Source organism: Canis lupus, chromosome 9 (genome assembly GCF_011100685.1).
Source record: "Canis lupus familiaris isolate Mischka breed German Shepherd chromosome 9, alternate assembly UU_Cfam_GSD_1.0, whole genome shotgun sequence".
Classification (NCBI taxonomy): Eukaryota; Metazoa; Chordata; class Mammalia; order Carnivora; family Canidae; genus Canis; species Canis lupus.
In genome coordinates, this window is record NC_049230.1 from 13,973,905 (window position 1) to 13,995,105 (window position 21,201).

The 21,201-nt window shown below is 41.8% G+C and overlaps 1 protein-coding gene across 3 annotated transcripts in view; it reads left to right on the forward strand.

Moving 5' to 3' along the window:
* Nucleotides 1-21,201, forward strand: part of PITPNC1 (phosphatidylinositol transfer protein cytoplasmic 1) — a 257,577-nt gene that overhangs the window by 169,194 nt on the left and 67,182 nt on the right. For all 3 annotated transcript variants that reach the window (XM_038546821.1, XM_038546820.1, XM_038546822.1), the window contains one exon: nucleotides 1,136-1,207. In XM_038546821.1, the coding sequence (XP_038402749.1) occupies nucleotides 1,136-1,207 (72 nt within the window). The remainder of the gene's footprint in view (nucleotides 1-1,135; nucleotides 1,208-21,201) is intronic.

Here is a 21,201-nt window from a genome sequence, read left to right on the forward strand (position 1 = left end):
AATGATAGTATCTACTACATGGCATGGTTATGAGGAATAAATGAATAAGAACTTGAACGCACTTAGACCAGGGCCTGGTATATATAGAGTACGTGCTCTGGGCGTGTTGGATAAATAAATAAAGGAGCCAGACTCAGGATCGTGAGTATATCAGCTGGAGTCTCATTTCTCTGACACCTGCAGCTCCCAGTGGAGTTGCTGGGTCATTTTACCCATTAGTCTTCAATCCCATCTCTTGTGGCCGGGAAAGTTAATGCCCAGCTCGGTGCCGGCAGGAGGGAGGTTGCATCAACATCCATCAAAACCCTCTTCTCAAGCTACCTTAACCCTTAAAATCTCCTGAGTACACAGAACGTGGCTTGCTGAGACTGAGACAGTAGGGCAGTGTGCTTTTGGGGTTTCTCCTCCCTGTGCTGACAAAAAGAGGGGCTGCCTTTTACATCAAGCTCAGCTGCAGCCTCATGCTGAGTGCTGTCACTTGCTGAATGCTTCCTCTGGGCCTAGAATTTACTTGTTTTACACACATGGTTTTATTTAACTCTCAAAACGTTACTATTAGGCAATAAGTATTATCCCTGTTTTACTACTGCCAGGGTTCCGAAAAGTTAAATTGTCTTGACCAAAGAAACATAGCTGTCAGGTGATAAATTCAAAACTAAAAGCAGATGTGTCTGACTTCCATAATTTGTTATCCTAACGTTCTACTGCTATATGCCACCTCCCTAGCTTTATTTATATGAATATTTACATAAAGGTTGAGGCTGAGTCCCCAGATACCCAGCAGTGGCAGCTTCTCCCCCATAGGTAAGCTCCCCAGAATGGGAACTGCCTGTGTCAGGGGTTTGCTTTCCTAAAAGCTGTGATAGGACTCACAGAACGTATTTCTTTTGGAAATGCAACGACTTGCCTTCCATTGCTTGGTTATTCTCTGTGGCCTAACTTCTGGGTGCAATTGTGTCCATGTTGCCAAAGGTGAGTTTTTCTCTGAATTTAGATAGTGACCTAGTACCATAACACTTCTGATCGGGAATAGTGCTCCCAACATGATGGTCAGGAGAGCATCCAGAGGCTATACTGAGAATGTGAAGGGAGGAAAAATGATAGGCTAACGAAACTTTCCTTTTTTTTTCCTTAGTGTTCCTTTCTGCCGAAATTCTCCATTCATATAGAAACCAAGTATGAAGACAATAAAGGAAGCAACGACCGCGTGAGTAGCACCCCCGTTCTGTGCTGTGCCCTCATCTCCCCACCCCGGAGCTCTGAGAGCCGCAGCACTTTTCATAGCTGCTGGGGTGACCAGGGCCAGCTGCAGGATTGTGCCTGGGATCTCAGAGAAGCTCTGGCATTTGCTCTCTGGAGCCATTTCCCTGGGATTTCTCTCTGGAATTTCTTTGTTGTCTGGCCTTTCTTCCCATCATTATGTCCTTTCGCCTCTGTGCGAAATCTCTGTGATCTGGAATGATTATCATTGATGTTTGAGGGGGATGACGGGGACGTTATGCTCCAGGATCTGGTTTCTGATTATTGGATTGGGCATACATCTTCTCAGTGACTGTGGACATTTATGTAGAAAAATGAATACAACCAAATATATGTGTGCATACTGTATATATTTTCTAGACTATGCTTATGTTCACCTATATACACAAATATGCACATATCCCACATTAAAATCAGTCCCCCTGGCCAAAGGGGACAATCTGACTCTTACTAGTTTTCAGACCCATACTTTATTTATTTTTTATTTATTTATTTTTAGACCCAAACTTCAGTATTAGTATTGCTGAGATCCATCTTCTGACCTGCTTTTACCCCCAGCCTCTTTCCACTGGGGCAATGTCATTTTGAATCCGTTCCCGTTAGGAGTGGATGTTTTGACCAATCAAGAGCCTCACCCTGAGATTGGGCTCTGGGTTCCATTGGGACCTACTGAGGGAAGAGCCTGGATCTAGAAGCTGCAGAGCTTTACTTGCTTTACTTATTAATTTCGACTTCACTTACAATGTGCATTTGTGAAGAATGATGAAGATTGAGACTGTGTCAAAATGGTCAAGAGAGCATTTCTTGACAAGATGACCCCTTTTGGGGCCTTCATGGAGCCAAGGGAATGCAAAGCAGGATGCAGGGGGTTGTGGGGGTGCCTAACTGCCATGAGGCAAGGTCTAAGGACTCACAAACATCATCAACTTGAAATCCTTTTTTCAGGTGAGAACAGTCCCTGAGAAGAACTAAGAAACCCTTTAGAAAGTGTTAGCCAGGCCTAACTAACACTATGGTTCTTTGTGTCAACATCTTCTAGAAGTCTTTTCTAAAGATTTAGATCTAGAAGGTACAGGTGTCTTTGTGGGGAAGACAGGTTGTCCCTTTCAAGGTGGAGTCTGCCTGGACAGAGCTAGAGTGGTTCCCAAGGGGCATCATTCAACTATATTTCACACCAGCTTGGTGTGGGAGGACACTCATTCCTTCACCTGGTATTCAGCAACGGCATATCAAGCACCTTCTCTTCTGAGTATGAGTATGTATGAGTTGCATGCATGGTATTAAAAATACAGACTCATTTCTCAAACTTTAGGTACTCATAGCTTAGCTGGAGGAAAAACCAACATAATAAATGAAAACATAATCACAATCATGGGCTTCCCTTCCTTCAGTGTAGAGATGCCACTGCTAAACCCTCAGAGTTGGAAAGAGCTTAAAAAGCAGCATTCATTCATGACCCCTTACAGTAGACCCCTTCCCCTTCGCTGTTGGGGGTACATTCCAAGACCTCCAGTGAATGCCTGACACTGCAGACAATACCAAACCGCATATATACCTGTTTTTTCCTATATGTACATACCTATTATAAATTTTAATTTATAAATGAGGCTCAAATAAGAGATTTTTTTTTTAAGATTTTATTTACTCATGAGACAGAAAGATAGAGAGAGGCAGAGACACAAGCAGAGGGAGAACCAGGCTCCATGCAGGAAGCCCGACTTGGGACTCGATCCCGGGTCTCCGGGCGGTGCTAAACCGCTGAGCCACCCGGGCTGCCCCAAATAAGAGATTAACAGCAACAATCAAGCAGAACAATCATAACAATATTCTGTAGTAAAAATTATATGCATGTGATCTCTCTCACTCTCTCGAAATATCTTACTGTATTCACCTTTCTTGTGATGATGTGAGATGATAAAATGCCTACGTGATGAGATGAAGTGTGGTAAATGATGTAAACTTAGTGACGTACCATTGGGCTGCTAGTGACCTTTTGACTTAAGGTCAGAAGGAGGTTCATCCGCTTCCTGACCACAGTTGACCACATGTAACTCAATCTGTGGAAAGCAACGTGTGGATAAGAGAATATTACTTTATTTTCAGGGACTGACTTGGCTTGTACCTGGTCACTTCAGCTTCTTGAACTAAGCTAAAAAGCCTGGAGTTAGTTTATCAAGGATTGGGAAACTACTTTTTTTTTTGTAAATAAAGTTTCATTGGAACATAACCACACTTGTTTGTATATTATCTAGGCTGCCTTCATACTACAACAGCAGAGTTGTGTATTTGCAACAGAGCTCATCTGGCCCATAAAACCTAAACTATTTACTCTCTGAAAAAAGTTTGCTAACCCCTTATTGGAGAGACTCAAATCAGAACACTGCCCACCAGATCTCAGATTTTGACCCACTGGATAGATCTCACCAGTTGTCCCCACCGAATGCCTTCTCCAGAATTCCTAGAGGTTTCAAGAGGAGAGAAGGCAAATAGCTGGGGTACTCTCCCCAGGAAGTTCAGGATCCTCTGGTGGTTAGTGTCCTTTGATGGTAATTTGATGGTTGGTAATCTCAAGGGAAGAGTTTAGGACCATATCCTTGTCAACAGCCTGATATAAGAGGTGCTTTAATGGCCAACCACATCAAAACCTCAATGTCTAAAATAATGTCACATCATACTTAAACTTGAACCCTTGTAAAATAATTAGTACTTGGGAAATGCAAAAGAGCACCCCCAATAAAAAAAAGGAAAAACCAATAGTTTTTCTATAATTCAGAGTTTACTGCTGATAGTACTTCATGTTCATGTACTAGATCATAACAAATCTATTTTTTAGCCAATTCCCCCCAAATTGAATCACACAGTATGCTGTTTTTGACATGTCAAAGTATCCTTCCCTGTATGACTTTTAAATGGCTGCACTGTATTCCATACTTACATATACTTCTTTAAACAATTGTTGGACACATGGTATTGAAATGGGCTTGACCCTTTTGACGTTCTGATTTAGCTGAGGACTGTCAGGAAAAGCCTGATACAGAACAGATGTGCCTGAACTGCGTTAACCAGCACAATCGGAAAACATGGCACGGGGAATGTTTTCAAATGTCTTCTAGCCTTTATAAACACAGGTCCTTGCTTTCTCGTCTCTGTGGTTCTGTCCTCATGAGTAGGTAAAACCTGCTCCATTTGTCGAGGTGTGAGGGGATGTACCAGCCCACCATGGTCTTTAGAGGTTGTTAGGACCAGCGTGACCTTCTGGTTTATTCTCTCTGTGCAATTCAACTAGTCAAGAAAAATGTGCATGGTTGTCATTTTATTATCTCATAGCCCTTTGTGGCAGGTGCTAAGTTCCTTTCACTACTCCTGTAGGACCTTAAAATCCCAGGTTAGCCACCTGAAAGTCAGGACCCATGTTTGGGATTAGCATTCTCTGTCTATGCTGAGACTTAGTCCAGCCCCACAAGAGAAGTGCTGAGCCCCTGGGCACTTGTATGCAGTGCTTGTCAACACAATTTGCTTCCTCTGGGAGAAATGCCAGCTACTGTCCCCTGTATTGCCTCCTTCTCCCCAGCTTGCTGACTCTGAGACTGCCCGTGGGGGCCCGCACCCTATCTCTCTGTCATGGCACCCAATTTGTCCAAGTTCCCATGCTAGCCCCTGCCTGGCTCCACTCCATGGATCCCCAGGTCTTGCTTCAGAGGCCACTGGGCCAGACGGACCAGCCCTGGCTTGATTAGACTTCTTTGCCAATTTGCCTTCCTCCAATTTCCATATTCAACAGCAGCTGTTGGATCACCCAGCTGCTTCAAGGTTGGGCCTGGGGAGACAGAAAAGGAAAACCTCATTGGTTTTCATTCACATGTCTTATGCTTCAAAATCAGAACATGGCAAATATATATTTATTGTAATAATACTCACTTTAATTATTAAAAGATAGCTTTATCCAGGAGTTCAGCACCAGAGCCTTAAGCAGATGGCATGTGCCGGCATGCTCTTTTTCTGTCCAGGGAGTAGTGTAGAGTTGTCGGTGGGAGGCAGAGTTGCTAGAGAAAATAGTGCAGTAGTGGGTATTTCTCTGGTCTCTCTGCTTTGCCAAATTATTTAATAAACTCAGCTTATTTCTTTGCATTTTCTGGGTGTATCGTCTTATCATTCAGCTAGCATCCTTCATACTGTTATCTGCACCCTGTTTCTTCCCCTACCTGCCAAAAACTTAATGAAATTTGATGACGGACGATAAGAAGCAATAATTAAATTGAAAGACGCTAGTGATAATCATATTGATTAGTGATTGAATAGAGTACATGTTGTTATCCCATTATCAATTACCATACAAGTAATTTTTTTTACATGACCCAATATCTAGTTAAAAAAAAAAGTAGTGGGATGACTAGCTATAAATATCTTCTTGTTAAATAAAACTCATATATTTATGATTGTGAAAACCTGTGAGTTGTGATTACAGCAACCAGGACACAGTGGGAAGGTTGTCTTAAATCGAAGCCCATTTATTCTATGCACATAATAATGAGAATTATTTAGGTTTTAATTAGTGCTGGGAGGATGGCACCAGGCCAAAGTAGGGTTCTGTTGTTTGTCCAAGGCCATGATTCTAGATCTGGGAGAGAAGGTGCTTCATACATGTGTGACAGCTGCTGCTGGGTTACTGTGGCTCAGTGGGGTTAAAGGGAGCGACTTGCCTTTATTTCCTCTTCCAAACAAAGTCAGTACCATTGAGAGCAGTGGCTCTCAACCTTGGCTGCACATTGGACTTAAACCTGAGAGATTTTCACAACCGCTCATAGCTGAGTTCCATCCTCTGAGATTCTGATTTAATTGGTCCTGGGTGCAGACTGGTCTAAATCAGCCAGCCAGAACATAAGAAGACTAGAACGTTTTGCTTCTAAGAATGCCAAATTCTCCAATTAGGAGTGTCTGCAATTTTAGAGAGTCCATCCTCCAGTTAATGGAGGGGAGAGGCAACCCAGTGCCCATTCGAGAATTGAGACCAATGGTTCTCAATGGTGGCCACATAGTGAAGTCACCTAGGAGGCCTTTAGCCCTCACTGATGCCACTGTCTCATCCCCCAGGGTTTTTTTTTTTCCCCCAGGGTTCTGATTTCATTTGTCAGGGGTCGGGTCCAAGCATTGGGATTTGTAAAGCTCCCTGGGGTGAAATTAGGGGTGTCCAGGCTGAGAAGTTTAGATTTTATTTATTTATTTTTTTAATATTTTATTCACTTATTCATGAGAGACATAGGCAGAGGGAGAAGCAGGCACCCGATGCAGAACTCAATCCCAGGACCCCGGGATCACGGCCTGAGCCAAAGGCAGATGTTCAATCACTGAGCCACCCAGATGCCTGAGAAGTTTAGATTTTAAAGGAAATATAAATGCTGTTTAAAAGCAACTGTGAACACTTAGGAAATCAGGGTCTCCCAATTCTTCACTTCTTCATACCCCTCGAAACAGAATAGTTTACAAAAAGCATGTTTATATAACCACCAGCACCACCTACACACACAATAAGAGGGCCTTAGGGCACCGTATTTATTCTTGTTTGGCCATTATTCCTCAGCAACAAAACTCCTCTTATTGGATGGAAAGAATGTCCAGCTTAGTTCTTGGAAGTATGATTTTGTGTCCTTCACAGAGCTCTCCTTGGAGGTTCCCTAAAAGTGGTATATGGATCTCTTTAGTTTCTAGTTCAGCTCTGTTGTAATCAAAGAACACGAAGTCATTCTTTGGGAAACAAAAAGATCAGTATTGAGGTCCCAGCTACGTGATCTTAGGCAGTGATTTCTTTATCAAAAAAGTAGAGAAAATTATGCTTGCATCATAGCACGGAGGATTCAGACAGGTTAATTTACCTAGAAACACTTCATAAACTGTAACATGCTATGACAATATTAGGTGCTTCTGTTACGGTCATACCTTGGAATTAACTGTGTTGACGATTTCTTAACGAGACTCTGCTTTTGTCTGAATTGCCAATAAGCCATTTCTTGTTCAACAAATGTTGAGTACTAATGTGCCAGGCATTTTAAGAATCATTGAGGATCCAGCAATTAGACAGACAAAGCGTCCACTACTCCTGGAGTGGGGGAAAGCTGATAATTAGCAAGTAAACAACTTCAGCTGTAGTAAATGCAAAGAAGGCATGAAGTAGGGTGGAGGGGGCGCTGGGCTTGAAGCCAAGTGGTCAAAAATTGCCTCTCAGAAGAGGTGACAGGTCCAGGGCAGATGTGAGCCTGGAAGGAGCCAACCATCTGTAGGGGTGTCTAGGAAAGGAGATTGTTAGGGACTAAATTGCATCCTCCTAGAATCCCATATGTTGAAGTACCTCAGAATGTCACTGTATTTGAAGCTAAGGCTCTGAGGAGGTAATTAAGTTAAATGAGGCCATTGGGGTGGGCCTTGGACACACAAACTAAGAGCCAGTAAGCCCAGAGGAAAGATGAGGGCAGAAGACCATGTGAAAACACAGTAAAAAGATGGCCACCTCCATGCCAAGGGGAAACGCCTCAGAACAAACTAAACTGCCAACACCTTGATTGTGGACTTTTAGCCTCTAGACTGTGAGAAAATAGGATTATGTTGTTTAAGCCATTCAATCTGTGGTATTTGGTTATGGCAGCCCTAGCAAGCTAATACAGGGACAATAAACATCAAGGTCCCAGCTCCTGACATGGCCTGGCACATTCCAGAAGACCAGTGGCCAGAGGATTAGATAGTAGGAAATGAGCTGTTTTTGTTTTTTTTTTAAGTATCAGGGGCGCCTGGCTGGCTCAGTAGGAAGAGCTTGTGACTCTTGATCTTGGGGTCATGAGTTCGAGCCTTACGTTGGGATTACTTAAATAAATAAACTTAAAAAAATAAAGTATTTGAAGCGAGATTACGTAAGATCTATGAGCCCATGGCAAAGAGTTTGGATTTGAGTACAGTGGGAAGTTATGCAAGGATTTTAAACAAAGGCAAAATACGATATTTATGGGGTTTTAAAATAAACTTTTTGGTTTGGAATATCTTAAATTTACACTAAAGTTGCAAAGATAGTACAGGGAGTTCACATATACCCTTTACCCAGCTTCCCCTAGCATTAACATCTTATAAAACCCTGTTACATTTCTCAAAACCCACGGACTTGGTTCAGATTTCACCAGATTTTCCCACCAATGTCCTTTCGCTGTTCTAGAATCCAGTTTAAAAGACCATGTTGCTTTACGTCATTTCTGTTTTTAAATGTTTGCTCTGGCCATTCTATGGAGTATAGGTGGTAAGAGAGCAAGACTGGAAGCTGGGAGTTCAGTTGGCAGTGATTGCAATAATCCAGACCAACGATAATAATGGTAGCTTGGGCTGGAGAGATGACAGTGGGTAAAGAGAGCAAGGATAGATGTATTTTGGAAACAGACTCACTTTCCGTTGGACTTGATGCACTAGAGGGGGGCAAAATAAGTATAATCTCAGGATATCCAGCTTTATCTACCAACCCTGATTGGCATAGTGAGGAACAGTGAAGGGAATCAAGAGGTCCACTTGAGACACAATCAGTTTGAGGTGCCATTGAGACTTACCAGTGGAAACAGCAAGTAAGGAGTTGGATGTATGAATCTGGAGTTCAGAAAGAGGTGTAGGTCATGATTCAGAGAAAGAAACGAGGCAGGTTATCTAGGGAGAGAAATGACAGCAAAAAGAAAGTTCTGGTGCTCCGGGATGGAGAGCACCCTGATCCTGAGAAGGATCTTCCCTTCCCATGGCTTTCAAGTCCAGCTTCTGATTATTATCTTTTCTAAGACTCATTTCCCAGGCAGTTGGGTGGCTTGATCGGTGGAGCAAGCAACTCTTGATCTTGGGATTGTGAGTTTGATCCTCACATTGGGGAGGGGAAATCTAGTTTCTTCTCCTGGGCGGGTGCCTTCTTTGGATGAATTGAGTAAACATTTCAATCCTTTGACTTTGCCTAAGTTGCATTGCATGGGAAAGTTAGCCAGAAAAATTCTCCTCATGGCCACATCTTACATTGAAAGTTACCAACTGACAGAGAGGAAATTTTATCATAAGAACTCTGCTTATGGAGGAGTTCTATTATAATAGTCATCATGAAGTTTGTTTCATTATTAGTATTACTTTTGTATCTTTAACATTAAGAGGGCAACGTGGATGGATTTATTTACAGATTTCAAAGTTTGCTAAAATTAATTTGTAAAGTAGGGTGGCTGTGAGAACTGTAGAATCCCTATTTACAGGTCTCTGAAGCTGATTATCTTTTCCTCAAATGGCTTCTCATTGAGGTTTATAGAAAGAAAAAAGCATTTGCTTTATTTTTAGATGTGATCTCTGATGTCTTCAACTTTTATGGTTCTGTTTTTAACCTTATATTATTATAACCAGCCACCTACAAAATCTGCAATTTTCTCTAATAAATCAGTACATGCTAAAAAGAAGGTTGCACAAAACACCCCCATTTGCTATTTTGAAGGATTATTATCCACTTTGGTTCATGAAGTGGAAAGTCAATGTCCTTGCTCCCTCGGTGTCTAATAGTATCATTTTGAGGACAATGGGAAACAGATCATGTTTGATTCCTTAAGATGGTGCCTTTGCTATTTGTGGTATAATTTGTGATCTGAGAGCTGGATGTAAGAGACATGTGAGCAAAAGCAGCATCTATGCAACAGCTTTCTGATTCTCAAGTTATATAGTCAGAATGCAGGCTATATTAATAGATATAGCGTAAAGCAGTATTTGCTTTTTATCTGGGCTTGATTCGTTGATGCTGTGGTAAATCCAGAAAGGCTTGGCTGTTAGTAGTAAGGATTAGGAAGACCATTAACCAAACCAAACTGGTGAGAAGCAGCATCATCAAAGGGACAAGGCTGAATCATGGTTGGGAAACCAGAAATCAGGGCTAGGAATGCAATGCCAACTATCAAGGTGTAGGTGACCATTTTACAGCTATTACAGTAATAATTGGCTCAAGCAAGAGTCATCAATGGATGCTAAAACCATTGGATGAAACAGTATTGGGGAACAGGAATTCACATTATCTCAAAGAATCACCCCAGAAATTATGTATTAATTGCAAACAGTAGAAAAATCTAGTGGATACCATCAAGGAGGCAAATTTTGCACCACCAGGAACAGGACACACTGATGTAATGTGCCTCCCATTGTGACACACGGAGAACACAACATCCTGGTGGATTATCCTTGCCAAAAGTTTTTAACCTGAATCAATCAGAAGAAAACAATCAGACAAATCCAAATTGAAAGACGTTCTACAAAACAACTAGCCAAAACTTTTTAAAGGAACATGTCATGAACTTAGGGAACTGCCCTAGATTTAAGACTAAAGTATAATTCAACTACTAAATTTAAAGCCCAAAAATAAATAAATAAATAAATAAATAAATAAATAAATAAATAAATAAATAAATAAATAAATTTAAAGCCCACATCACTGATTAGATTCTGAATTAAGGGGGATGGGCCAGTGCAGAGGACAAGACATTGGGACATTTGGGAAAAAATTTTTTTTTCATTTGGGAAAATTTAAATCTGGACCTATATATTAGGTAATAATATGGTACAGTATTAAGGTAATATTAAATTTCTTGCCTGTGATCTTTACATTATGTATCTTTGTTCCTGGGAGATATATGCTGACATATTTAAGAATGAAGTATCATGCAATGTATCTTACTCTCACATGGCATAGCCAAAAACAAAATTTTATTTTTATATGTAGGTTTTTTTCTTTAAAAAAGGCTTATAGGGCAGCCCCGGTGGCTTAGCAGTTTAGCGCTGCCTTCAGCCCAGAGTGTGACGTCAGGTTCCCAGCATGGAGCCTGCTTCTCCCTGCTTCTCCCTCTGTGTCTCTGCCTCTCTCTCTCTCTCTCTCTCTCTTTCTCTTTCTCTCTCTCTCTCTCTCTGCCTCTCATGAATAAATAAATAAAATCTTGATAAAAATTAATTAATTTAAAAGGCTTATAAAAATTGAGGAACTATGCACCTGTTGCAATGAGATGTCAAATAACTTACTCAAGGTTACACAACAAATCTATTGTTTTTCTTTTTTTTGTAGCCATGAAGCAGAAGGTTTTAGTCCTCTTTCCAGTGATATCCTTTTTTTTTTTTTTAGGTTTAAAAAAATTTTTTTTTATTTTTTGAGAGAGTGAGAGCATGAGCAGGGGGAGGTGCTGGGGGACAAGCAGACCCCCTGCTAAGCAAGAAGCCCTAGGTGGGGCTCAATCCCAGGACTCTGGGAATTATGACTTGAGCTGAAGGCAGACAGTTAACTGGCTGAGTCACCCAGGCACCCCATTTTCCAGTGATATCCTGATTTTGTTAATGAAACAGGAAAAAATTTAGTGTAATCATAACTATTATAAGCATTAACATTGATTCTGTTCACTTAAAAGATGTTTATGAATTAAAGATCTTTTTTTTTTTTTTAATTTTTATTTATTCATGATAGGCACACAGTGAGAGAGAGAGAGGCAGAGACACAGGCAGAGGGAGAAGCAGGCTCCATGCACCGGGAGCCCGACGTGGGATTCGATCCTGGATCTCCAGGATCCCGCCCTGGGCCAAAGGCAGGCGCCAAACCGCTGCGCCACCCAGGGATCCCTAAAGATCTTTTTGAATTGCAGAAACCCTGGGTTCCTTCTGAGTAATTTCACACTATGTATGGGATGTCTCCTGAAGTTTTGAAAAGGCAGATGGTGATGATGGAGACTAGCCTTCTAAGTGTGCCCTTCTGCTAAGGGTTAGAGCCCAGGCTATGTGCCTCTCTGGATGTTTGTATACTACCATATTTGTGCCTCTCTCCCTACAGTACTTGTCAGGCTACATAGTAATTGCTCATGTAATCATCTCTCTCACCAAATGCATTTACAGCTGTATGAGGTCAAATACCATGGTTAATACCAACACAGCTTTAAGGAACAATTTAACTTTTATAGACTAAAAAACACATAACAAAGGCCTGAATAAATGATAAATACTCCATGTTCCTGGATGGGAAAACTAAATACAATAAATAATTAGCCATTTTTAAATTATTTTCCAAATTAAATGTAATTCCATTCAAAATCCCAACAGGATTGTCATAAATTGATTATAAAACTAAAATGAGGAATAAAAGTCCAAAATAGCCAGAAGAAATTTCAAACAATGAACAAGTTGAGGAGAGGCACATGGGTGGCTCAGTCAGTTAAGCATCTGACTCTTGATTTCAGCTCAGGTCATAATCTCAGGGTCATGAGATTGAGCCCCACCTCTGCACACTGGGCATGGAGCCTTCTTAAGATTCTCTCTCTCCCTTTCTCTCTACCCTTCCAATCCCCAACACACTAGCGCTTTCTCTTTCTAAAAAAAAAAAAAGAGAGAGAGAGAGAAAGAAAAAGAACAAGGAGAAGAAATTCATCCCACCAGATAACAAAACCGTATTACAAGAGTAGTGGTGTTGGCATAAAGACAGAAGTAGGGGGGCACTTGATGGGATGAGCACTGGGTGTTATTCTTTATGTTGGCAAATTGAATACCAATAAAAAATAAATTAAAAAAAAGAAGTAGATCTAAGCTGATAATGGGAGTTTGATACATGGTAGATAAAGCATCTCAAATGAATAGGGAGAAAGGACATTGGATGATTTTCTCAGAAAATAACTTTTAAGTCAACTGACATTTCAAATGGAGAAATAAAGTATTAGATCCCTACCTTACTCCGTATTAAAAATAAGCTCCCGAAGAAGGAGTTTAGAAACCTAAGTGTGGTAACCATTAAAGTCATTTAAGTATATTTTGCTTATGGATACTTTTACATATTGTATGAAATATGAATTTTGTCAAAATAGGGACTAAGTTCATAAGAAATTTACAATAACTGCCAGCCTGGAGTAGAGGAGGAAGGGATTTTAACTTTAAATGCAACAATTTATTTAAAAAAGAAAGAAAAAGAAGGGGCAGAATGAGAATCAAATGTGACAAAATGTTTACATGTGTTCATTTTGAGTGGTGGGTAGTAGCTGTTTGTCACATGATCCTCTGCATCTTTCTGGATGTTGAGTATCTTGAGTTTTGAAAAAAAAAAATATTCATCCAACTCTTCTGTCCCACGAAACTCAAACCTCTCCTGTTTTCTGTGATCCATTTTCAGTTCCTGTCACTTTGCAGTTGTTTCCCAAATGTTTGGCTTTCTCCCCCCACATAAGAAACCTAATTATGGGAAAACAGTGCACTACACTTAAAAATAAGGCACACCATTCCTGTTTATTTACCTAGAATTTTGTGTTTATGTTTGTTGAGCCCAGTTGTTGGCACCTCAGTGAATGGATTACTTACAACAGATGGTGGCCAACCAGCTTTGGGTCTTGGAGCATCAAGGATGAGGACACTCTAGGAATCTGCCCAAAGCTAGCAGCTGACCAGTCCCACGTAGCAGGATGATGTACTAGATTCAGAGAACTCACCTTGAACCAACAGGGTGTAGAGCAGGGCTCAGACACTCAATGATAATGGGTCTTCGATGTTCTGAATCCTCAGCTGTTAAAAGGGGAACATGATACCCACTTCAGGAGGTTATTGGGAGGATTTGATGAGAGGCTGCATGTCAGATACTTCATAAACAGTGGTTCTTATTTCCTATTTTACTTCAGCTACGTATGCTTCATGAAAACCACTTCAGAGTTAGACTCCCAGAGATCTGCAGGCAGAGAAGTTGAGTTCTTTCAGAGGAAAGGTGCTGTGTTCTCATATTTTCAATGTCTGCAGTCTCTTCTCCTTTTCCACTATCCAGAAGCGGGTTCCTGACACATAAGCTGAAAAAACACACGTCCCTGGGAGATTTTAAGTTCACTTTTCCAAGATGGAGGAGGGAGTGATCACAAACTGGAGCCCTCAACCCTCTGTCTCAGGGCCTTCTGGCTGGAAGTTGGGAATTCTGGTTTCGGGACCAGTCCTAACCTTGGTTCTTCCTCACCCATAGGGAATCTTGATGGGCATATCTGGGCTCTCAGAGGTGACAGATGCCAGTCCCATTGTTCCCAAATGGTCATTGGCAGGATGGAGGCAGAATGATGGAGGGATGCAGACTGTGGGCACTGAAGTCAGACCATTTGGGTTTGACTCCTGGGTCAGCCGCTTAGCTGGTTAAGGCATTTTACTTCACCTCAGTGTGACCCATAAACAAGTTTAACAATAGTTCCTACTCAGGGCAGCCTGGGTGGCTCAGCGGTTTGGTGCTGCCTTCAGCCCAAGTCGTGATCCTGGAGACCCGGGATCGAGTCCCATGTCGGGCTCCCTGCATGGAGCCTGCTTCTCCCTCTGCCTGTGTCTCTGCCTCTCTCTGTATGTCTCTCATGAATAAATAAATAAAATCTTAAAAAAAAATAGTTCCTACTCATTGGGTACAGGTGAAGGTTAATTGTGTTAGTCATAAAAAGTACTGAGAGTAGTGCTTGGTACACATAGTAGGTTCTCAACAAGTTAGCTGTAACTGGCATTTCCATATCTCATCAAGTCTACGGTTGCCATTGATTTTTACTTTTTAACAACCCTAAAAACAAAACGTGTATTGGAGTTGATGGCATTGTGCAATTATAAATGGTAGCTTTTGTGTGTGTGTGTGTGTGTGTGTGTGTGTGTGTGTGTGTGTGTGCTGTAACTGGTAATGTCTTCAAATCAGTGTGAATTCAGCGTGAGCCCTCCTCCTGTACAGGATGTCGAGATGTCTGAATAGTGAATTTAAGCACTGAATAATGTCTGCATGGGAAGTGTGAACATTGAACTGAATTCTGCCAAAGAGAAGTCATTGATTAATAAGCTATTCAGTTGTTCAGCCTGGAAGGTGGTGTGTTAACTTTTTCCAGGGCACTGCCTGGCTTCCTAGTGAAGCGAATGACTTGATAGAGCTCTGAAAAAGGAACAGGTGAATCTTCTCCACTCACGGGTTCAGAGCCATCATCTTTGTAAAATGGATTTCTCTCTAAAATCCCTGGATGTCATCTTGCTGATAAATACCTGCAAGGGGAAAGTCTCTGCGAGAATTTTAGTCTTTTTTTTTTTTTTTAAATGGGGCAAGGGGATGATAGGGGGTGACCTTATGGAAAAGAAGTTAATGATTTCCAGTAGTCACAGCTAAAAGCAATTTTTTCCCGTTGATTCACTGAGAGTGCTGCTTCCATGTACTCCTCTACTTGTACACAGACTATGTGTTTTAACCAAGCAGCAGGTCAGCTGTTGTACACCAAATTCTGTACTTGATATTCTGAGACTAATAGCAATTCTAATACTAAGCTGTTAAATCATATTTAAATCATATTTCCGCACTAATACCTATTGAAGTCCTGTTTATAGCCCATCAGACTTTACAGCCGTTTGGCACATAAACTTATTAAATATAAACTTCATGGAGCTGCATCTGAAAATCTTCCATCTTGTTCCCAGCCCTTTAAAGAGCCGGTCATAAACACTTTTGGAATATGCAGACCATTATGAAGAGTAATTTTAATTTTCTTTAGCTATGCCAGTTAGATTAATAAATAGACATTGAAAAGCATGAACGAAATACTGTCACAGAGTAGACACTCAGGGGTGAAACCAAATAATAGACCATTTGGTGCTGAAATGTTTTATTATCACTCATACCTAGGTTCAGAGGAAATCAGAAATCTGTCATGAGGTTAAGTTTGTTATTAACTCAAATTCACCTTGGTTGGCATGCCAAAACTACAGTGAAATATTGAAATGAAATATGAAACATATTAAGGAAGGTCCTCAGGAATGAAGGACACTGGAAAGATTGATTTTTTTCTAGTAACTTAATTTTGATTTATGTATGAAGACTTGTTTTCAACACCCAGCTAAATTTGCTTAGAACCATCTGGGTCTCTTGAAATAGATGATGTTAAACCAGATCCACCAGTTGCACACATGCTATGCCTTTGTTGAGGGTTTTTGTAACTGTTTGAAATAGAAAACAATTTTGCTTAAAAAAAATAAAAGTAGTCATGTGATACTTAGGAGTGGCTTAATCTGCTTTGGTTAAGAGTTCATGTAACTGCATATTGCTTCCTCTTCCTAAGATTTTCTCTTTGTATTTGAAAAATCTTACTGTTGTAGAAGAATCTCCTCTCATATAGTTAAGGATAAAAATTAATTATTGACTTGATCTGGGTACAGATTTTTGGAAGTTATGGGGGTTTTTGTTAGGTTGGTTCTCCAGCTGCCCTGAAGATTGAATCTTCTGGTGCCCACTTTGTAAATTTGCACCATGGGGTGTTGAGGAACAGAACGTACACTGGGTCAAAATTATCGTTAGTACTTGTACAAACAGGGGAGTGCAATGTAGAGGACTTTTTAAACTCTATATATTTTATCTTGTTCCAAGCCAATGCGCCTCAGATAACAGGTGTTTGGTTACACTGACAAAGTCAAGAAGTGGTTCTGTTGAGTGAAACCTTCAGGGACTTGAACAGGTTTCTCTTGCTGCAAAGTTGGAGTAATGTACTTGAAGAGTCCTACCTTGTCTCAAGGGCAGTCAGCACCAGCCTCAAAAGATGGAGGAGCTACAGCTGTTTTCAACAGACCTAGATTTTCCTTAATAAGTAAAGTTGGGTTATTCCCAACTGTCAAGAATGTATTCTTCTGGTTGAAAGACTGTTCCTTTTTCCCAGAGGTGTAGTAAATTCATATATTTGGAATATTCTTCCCCCTGGATTTTTCTTACCCCCCTTGGATCAATTTTCTAAGTGATAAGGAACATTCTGAACCAAATAATTGTTAAAGCCACCTATATCACATTTCCTACAGTTGATAGGTGGTTAGTAAATACCAATGGTCTTCCTTGATCCCTTTGTCTTAACTTCCCAGTGGGAATCTGGGGAGTCCTTTTTTTGCACTGAAAGGAGGTTAATTCATTGCACGAGAAACTGTGTTGAGCATCTATTTAGTACCAGGAATTGGCAGTTTGGGCAGGCAGATCCTGTCATTGCAGCATAATGTGCTATAAAGAACACAGGAGGGAGGGGATCCCTGGGTGGCTCAGCAGTTTGGCACCTGCCTACGGCCCAGGGCGTGATCCTGGAGACCTGGGATCGAGTCCCACATCGGGCTCCCTGCATGGAGTCTGCTTCTCCCTCTGCTGTGTCTCTGCCTCTCTCTGTGTGTCTCTCATGAATAAACCAATAAAATCAAAAACAAAAACAAAAAACAAACAAACACAGGAGGGAGAATGGGACTAGAAAGAAAGGATTGAATGCAGGGAGAGGCTAGTTGAGAAAACAGATTTGTGGTAGATCAGATGGGAAAGAACACAGGCCAAATCTTAACGAAAGCAGCAACAGCAGAAATAAGACCAGAGAGAATTAGGAAGATGGAGAAGCATGGGTGCTGAGTTAAATTTGGGAATGGGATGGGAAGACTGGCTCAGAGGCCTGAGATAATTCAGGTTTTTGCCTTGGATAGGTGGTAGTGCCACAGGGAGGTGGCAGGATTTAACACCAAGTGGTCTGGTTACCCTCTACTGCTTCCCTGAGGAGGACAGAGAGAAGCAGAAGTAAGTCCAAGACCTCATCACATTGTCATGAAACTCCAGAGTATCAGAGGTTTTTAAAAAGCCATTAAAAGCTGCTTCAGAGGGAAGACAGATCACACAGAAAAGGATCGCCATAACCCTGATCATGGACTTCTGGTTAGCAACTATAGATGAGAAGTGAATGAAGGGCTATATTTAATAAGTGGACCCAGGGAAAGGCATGGAATACAAAACACGAATGTGGGCTCATTGACTGATAAAATGTTGAAAACTCACCCTTGCCTGTGAAATACTGAGTAGAAGGAGCCAGCAGGTGAGATTTTGGAAGTAGAAGAGTCTGCTCCCAGAAGGTAGAGGGAATGGTCTTCCTGAACCTCCCAGACAGGAAGGGAAGGGAAAGATGGCCAGTGAGTCAGTGGCCTCATGACTCATGACCTCTTCTTTCTAGGAATGTGAAAAGAAAAGTCATCTACGGAAAAGGAAAGACATAGAAAAAAAGGACTTAAAGAGGTTGATGAAAGTTCAAGATAACCTATATAGGAAATGATGAGGGAACCAACTCCAGAAGAGTAAGAGGATTTCTTGAAGCGTTTGGCAGCCTGGTGATTTGAGAAATTTTGAATGACTTAGCGCCACCAGCCTAAGTAATTGTGTCACTTTCCCGGCTGTGCTTTTCAGCCTGCGTCTAGGAGCAGAGGAAATGGTTGAATTGATCCAAGATCTGCTTGCAGGGTGGGTTTAGCAGGGTGTGGAAAAATCCAGTGAGTAAGTCAAGGTCCTAACGAGTCTTGAGTGTGGTGGAAGGTCTTGGGGATTGGAGAGTTAGGCCGGGTCAAGGTGGAGGTGCCTGGGAGTGAGAATGAGGGGTGAAAGTTGAGCAACCAGCGTTCTCAGATTTCAGAAGTGGAATAATTTCCAGGAAGTTTGAGACAATGTTGGGGACTTAAAAGGAAGTGGGTAGGAAGGAGACTTAGAAGTGCAGGTCATCAGAGGATGAGCAGAAAGAGAATTAGGTGGCACCCCTGGTGGCTCAGCAGTTTAACCCCGCCTTCGGCCCAGGGCATGATCCTGGAGTCCCAGGATCGAGTCCCGCGTCAGGCTCCCTGCATGGAGCCTGCTTCTCCCTCTGCCTGTGCCTCTGCCCCTTTCTCTCTCTCTCTTTCTCTCTCTGTGTATGTGTGTGTCTTTCATGATTAAATAAATAAAATTTAAAAAAAAAAAGAGAGAGAGAATTAGGCTCTGGAATTGGATGGATTGTCCACATGGACACTGACATCTCAAGTTCTGTAGGCATGAATTGGAGTAAAGCAGAACCATGGTTCCCTGGATCTGATTCAGTGAATTGAGGGACTCAAGTTTTCCAGATCCGTGATCTGTAAGTAACACCCTTTGACAGTGAGGCATTTGTGGCTAGGCAGCATGAGCCTGGCAGGAGGAGTGCCAGTCATTCTATAAGTGACCACTAACCTCTAGGAATTGACTCCCAAGGAGTCTTTATAATCATTTTCTAGAAATGGATTGATTAATGATTCCGCACATGCTGCGTCTTCACTACTGAGCTCTATGTTCCAAGGGAGTCCACTTCCTCTCCATGCAGGCAATCCAGTTCATTCCACACAGTGCCAAACCACAGGGGCTGTGGGGTTTGCTGCATTGCAGACCTCAAGCCACCTCTTAACCAGAGCCAGGGGGTTCATTTGTTCAATCCGAGCAGTAATCACAGAATTCAATAGTTCTCTCACACCTTTTCCCCAGGTTCCAAAGTCCAGAATCTGAGCCACTTGCTGACTTGGGTGATGAAGGCAGGGCCCCATCTAATGGCCCTTTTGCAAAGTACAGGAGGAGCAAGCAGGCTCTCCTTTGTCCCTCTTGTCAGTGGAAGGGAGGCAGAGGGGAAGAGGGTAAACCAGCTGTCCCCCGCTAGGAAGTGACTTCTTCAAGAGTGGGGAAGTAGTAGTGGTAACAGTCATATGGATGTTGGCAGGAATAGTTACTGAGCATGAGCCCAGCATCCTGCTAGCCTATCTATAGTCATGATCTTACTAAATGCTCACCACTATTATTATCCCCATTCTACAGCTAAGAACTGAGTCTTAATGAGAGCGAGTGGTCTGCCCATGATCAGAGCTAGCATCAGCCCTGGGACTTGATTCTAGGTCAGTCTGGCCTTGGAGCATAAGCTCTCGTATAACTAATATGCTATATTTGGCTCTAAAAATTGAATTATATGACTGTATGTGGAATCTGCTATCTGAGTTTTTAAAGCCTGGCTGAGGGTTTAAATTTTCTAGCGAGGCAAGGGAAACAGTCCCTCCCATGTTACAGGAGCAATGTCAAAAAAAAAGAAAAGAAGAAGAAGAAGAAGCATTTTCCTCCTTCCAAGTTTTATAGGGCAGCAAATATTCCTGAAAGGAATTGTGGTTGTAATGATATCCTTTATGATCTTGTTTTTTCAAAAACTCTTTATTAGTAGGAATTTTCTCAGGGGTTTAGTGCCTTGTAAAGCATGTTGATCAACTTTAGAATAGTCAGGAAAATGGCATTCCAAACGTGTCTTCAGTTTTTATACATCCTCAAGTACGGGGGAAGGACAGCTGGGTCATCTTGAGTCTGCCTCAAGTCAGATACCTGGGGACTAGATGGGTGGTAAGTTGGTGGCACATGCCAAGCGGGATGAAGATGATCAGATCCTGAGAAAAGAAGGATCTAGGTGGAAAACACCATGAGACTGGCCCCCAGAGATCCAAAGGCAAAGGAAATAAGTTAAAAATAAAACAGGGCTAATGATAAACCTAAGGGCTCCTTGACAGGAGCAAAGTTGAAATGACAACTCTATTCCTAGAGCCCAACGTCCAAACAATTTATTTTTCCTACCTTTTGGTCCCTGTGTGCCTTTCTCAGCTGAGATCAAGTGCCAGAGGACGTCTCAAAATATCCACAGCCAAAACTACTCAGCATATCTTCCCATGTGGAAGGAAGGACAGCTCTGCAAAAGTCTTTGTCCTGAACTGTTTATGGATTTTCCACAGTCTGTGCAAGACTTTGGACACATGCCACCTGCCAACCGGCAGCTGCCACCCAGCCTGGGGATGACCTTGCCCCTGATGCAGGAGAGTCCTCATCAGATTTACTGTGACTTCCCCCTGTTTTATATACTCACCCTGACCTTTTCTTAATGGAGATTCTAGTTAAGAGAATTGTGTTAATGGCTCATGTATTTCTGTCATCCTTCTAAATGATGTGAGTGCTATGGATGGGGTGCCTGGCTGGTTCAGTCGATAGAGCATGCAGCTCTTGATAGCAGGGGCGTGAGTTTTGAGCCCCACATTGGGTGTAGAGATTACCTAAATGATGTGAGTGGTATCTAAAGGCACTACAGTGTGTCCTTGAATTTGTTGTGG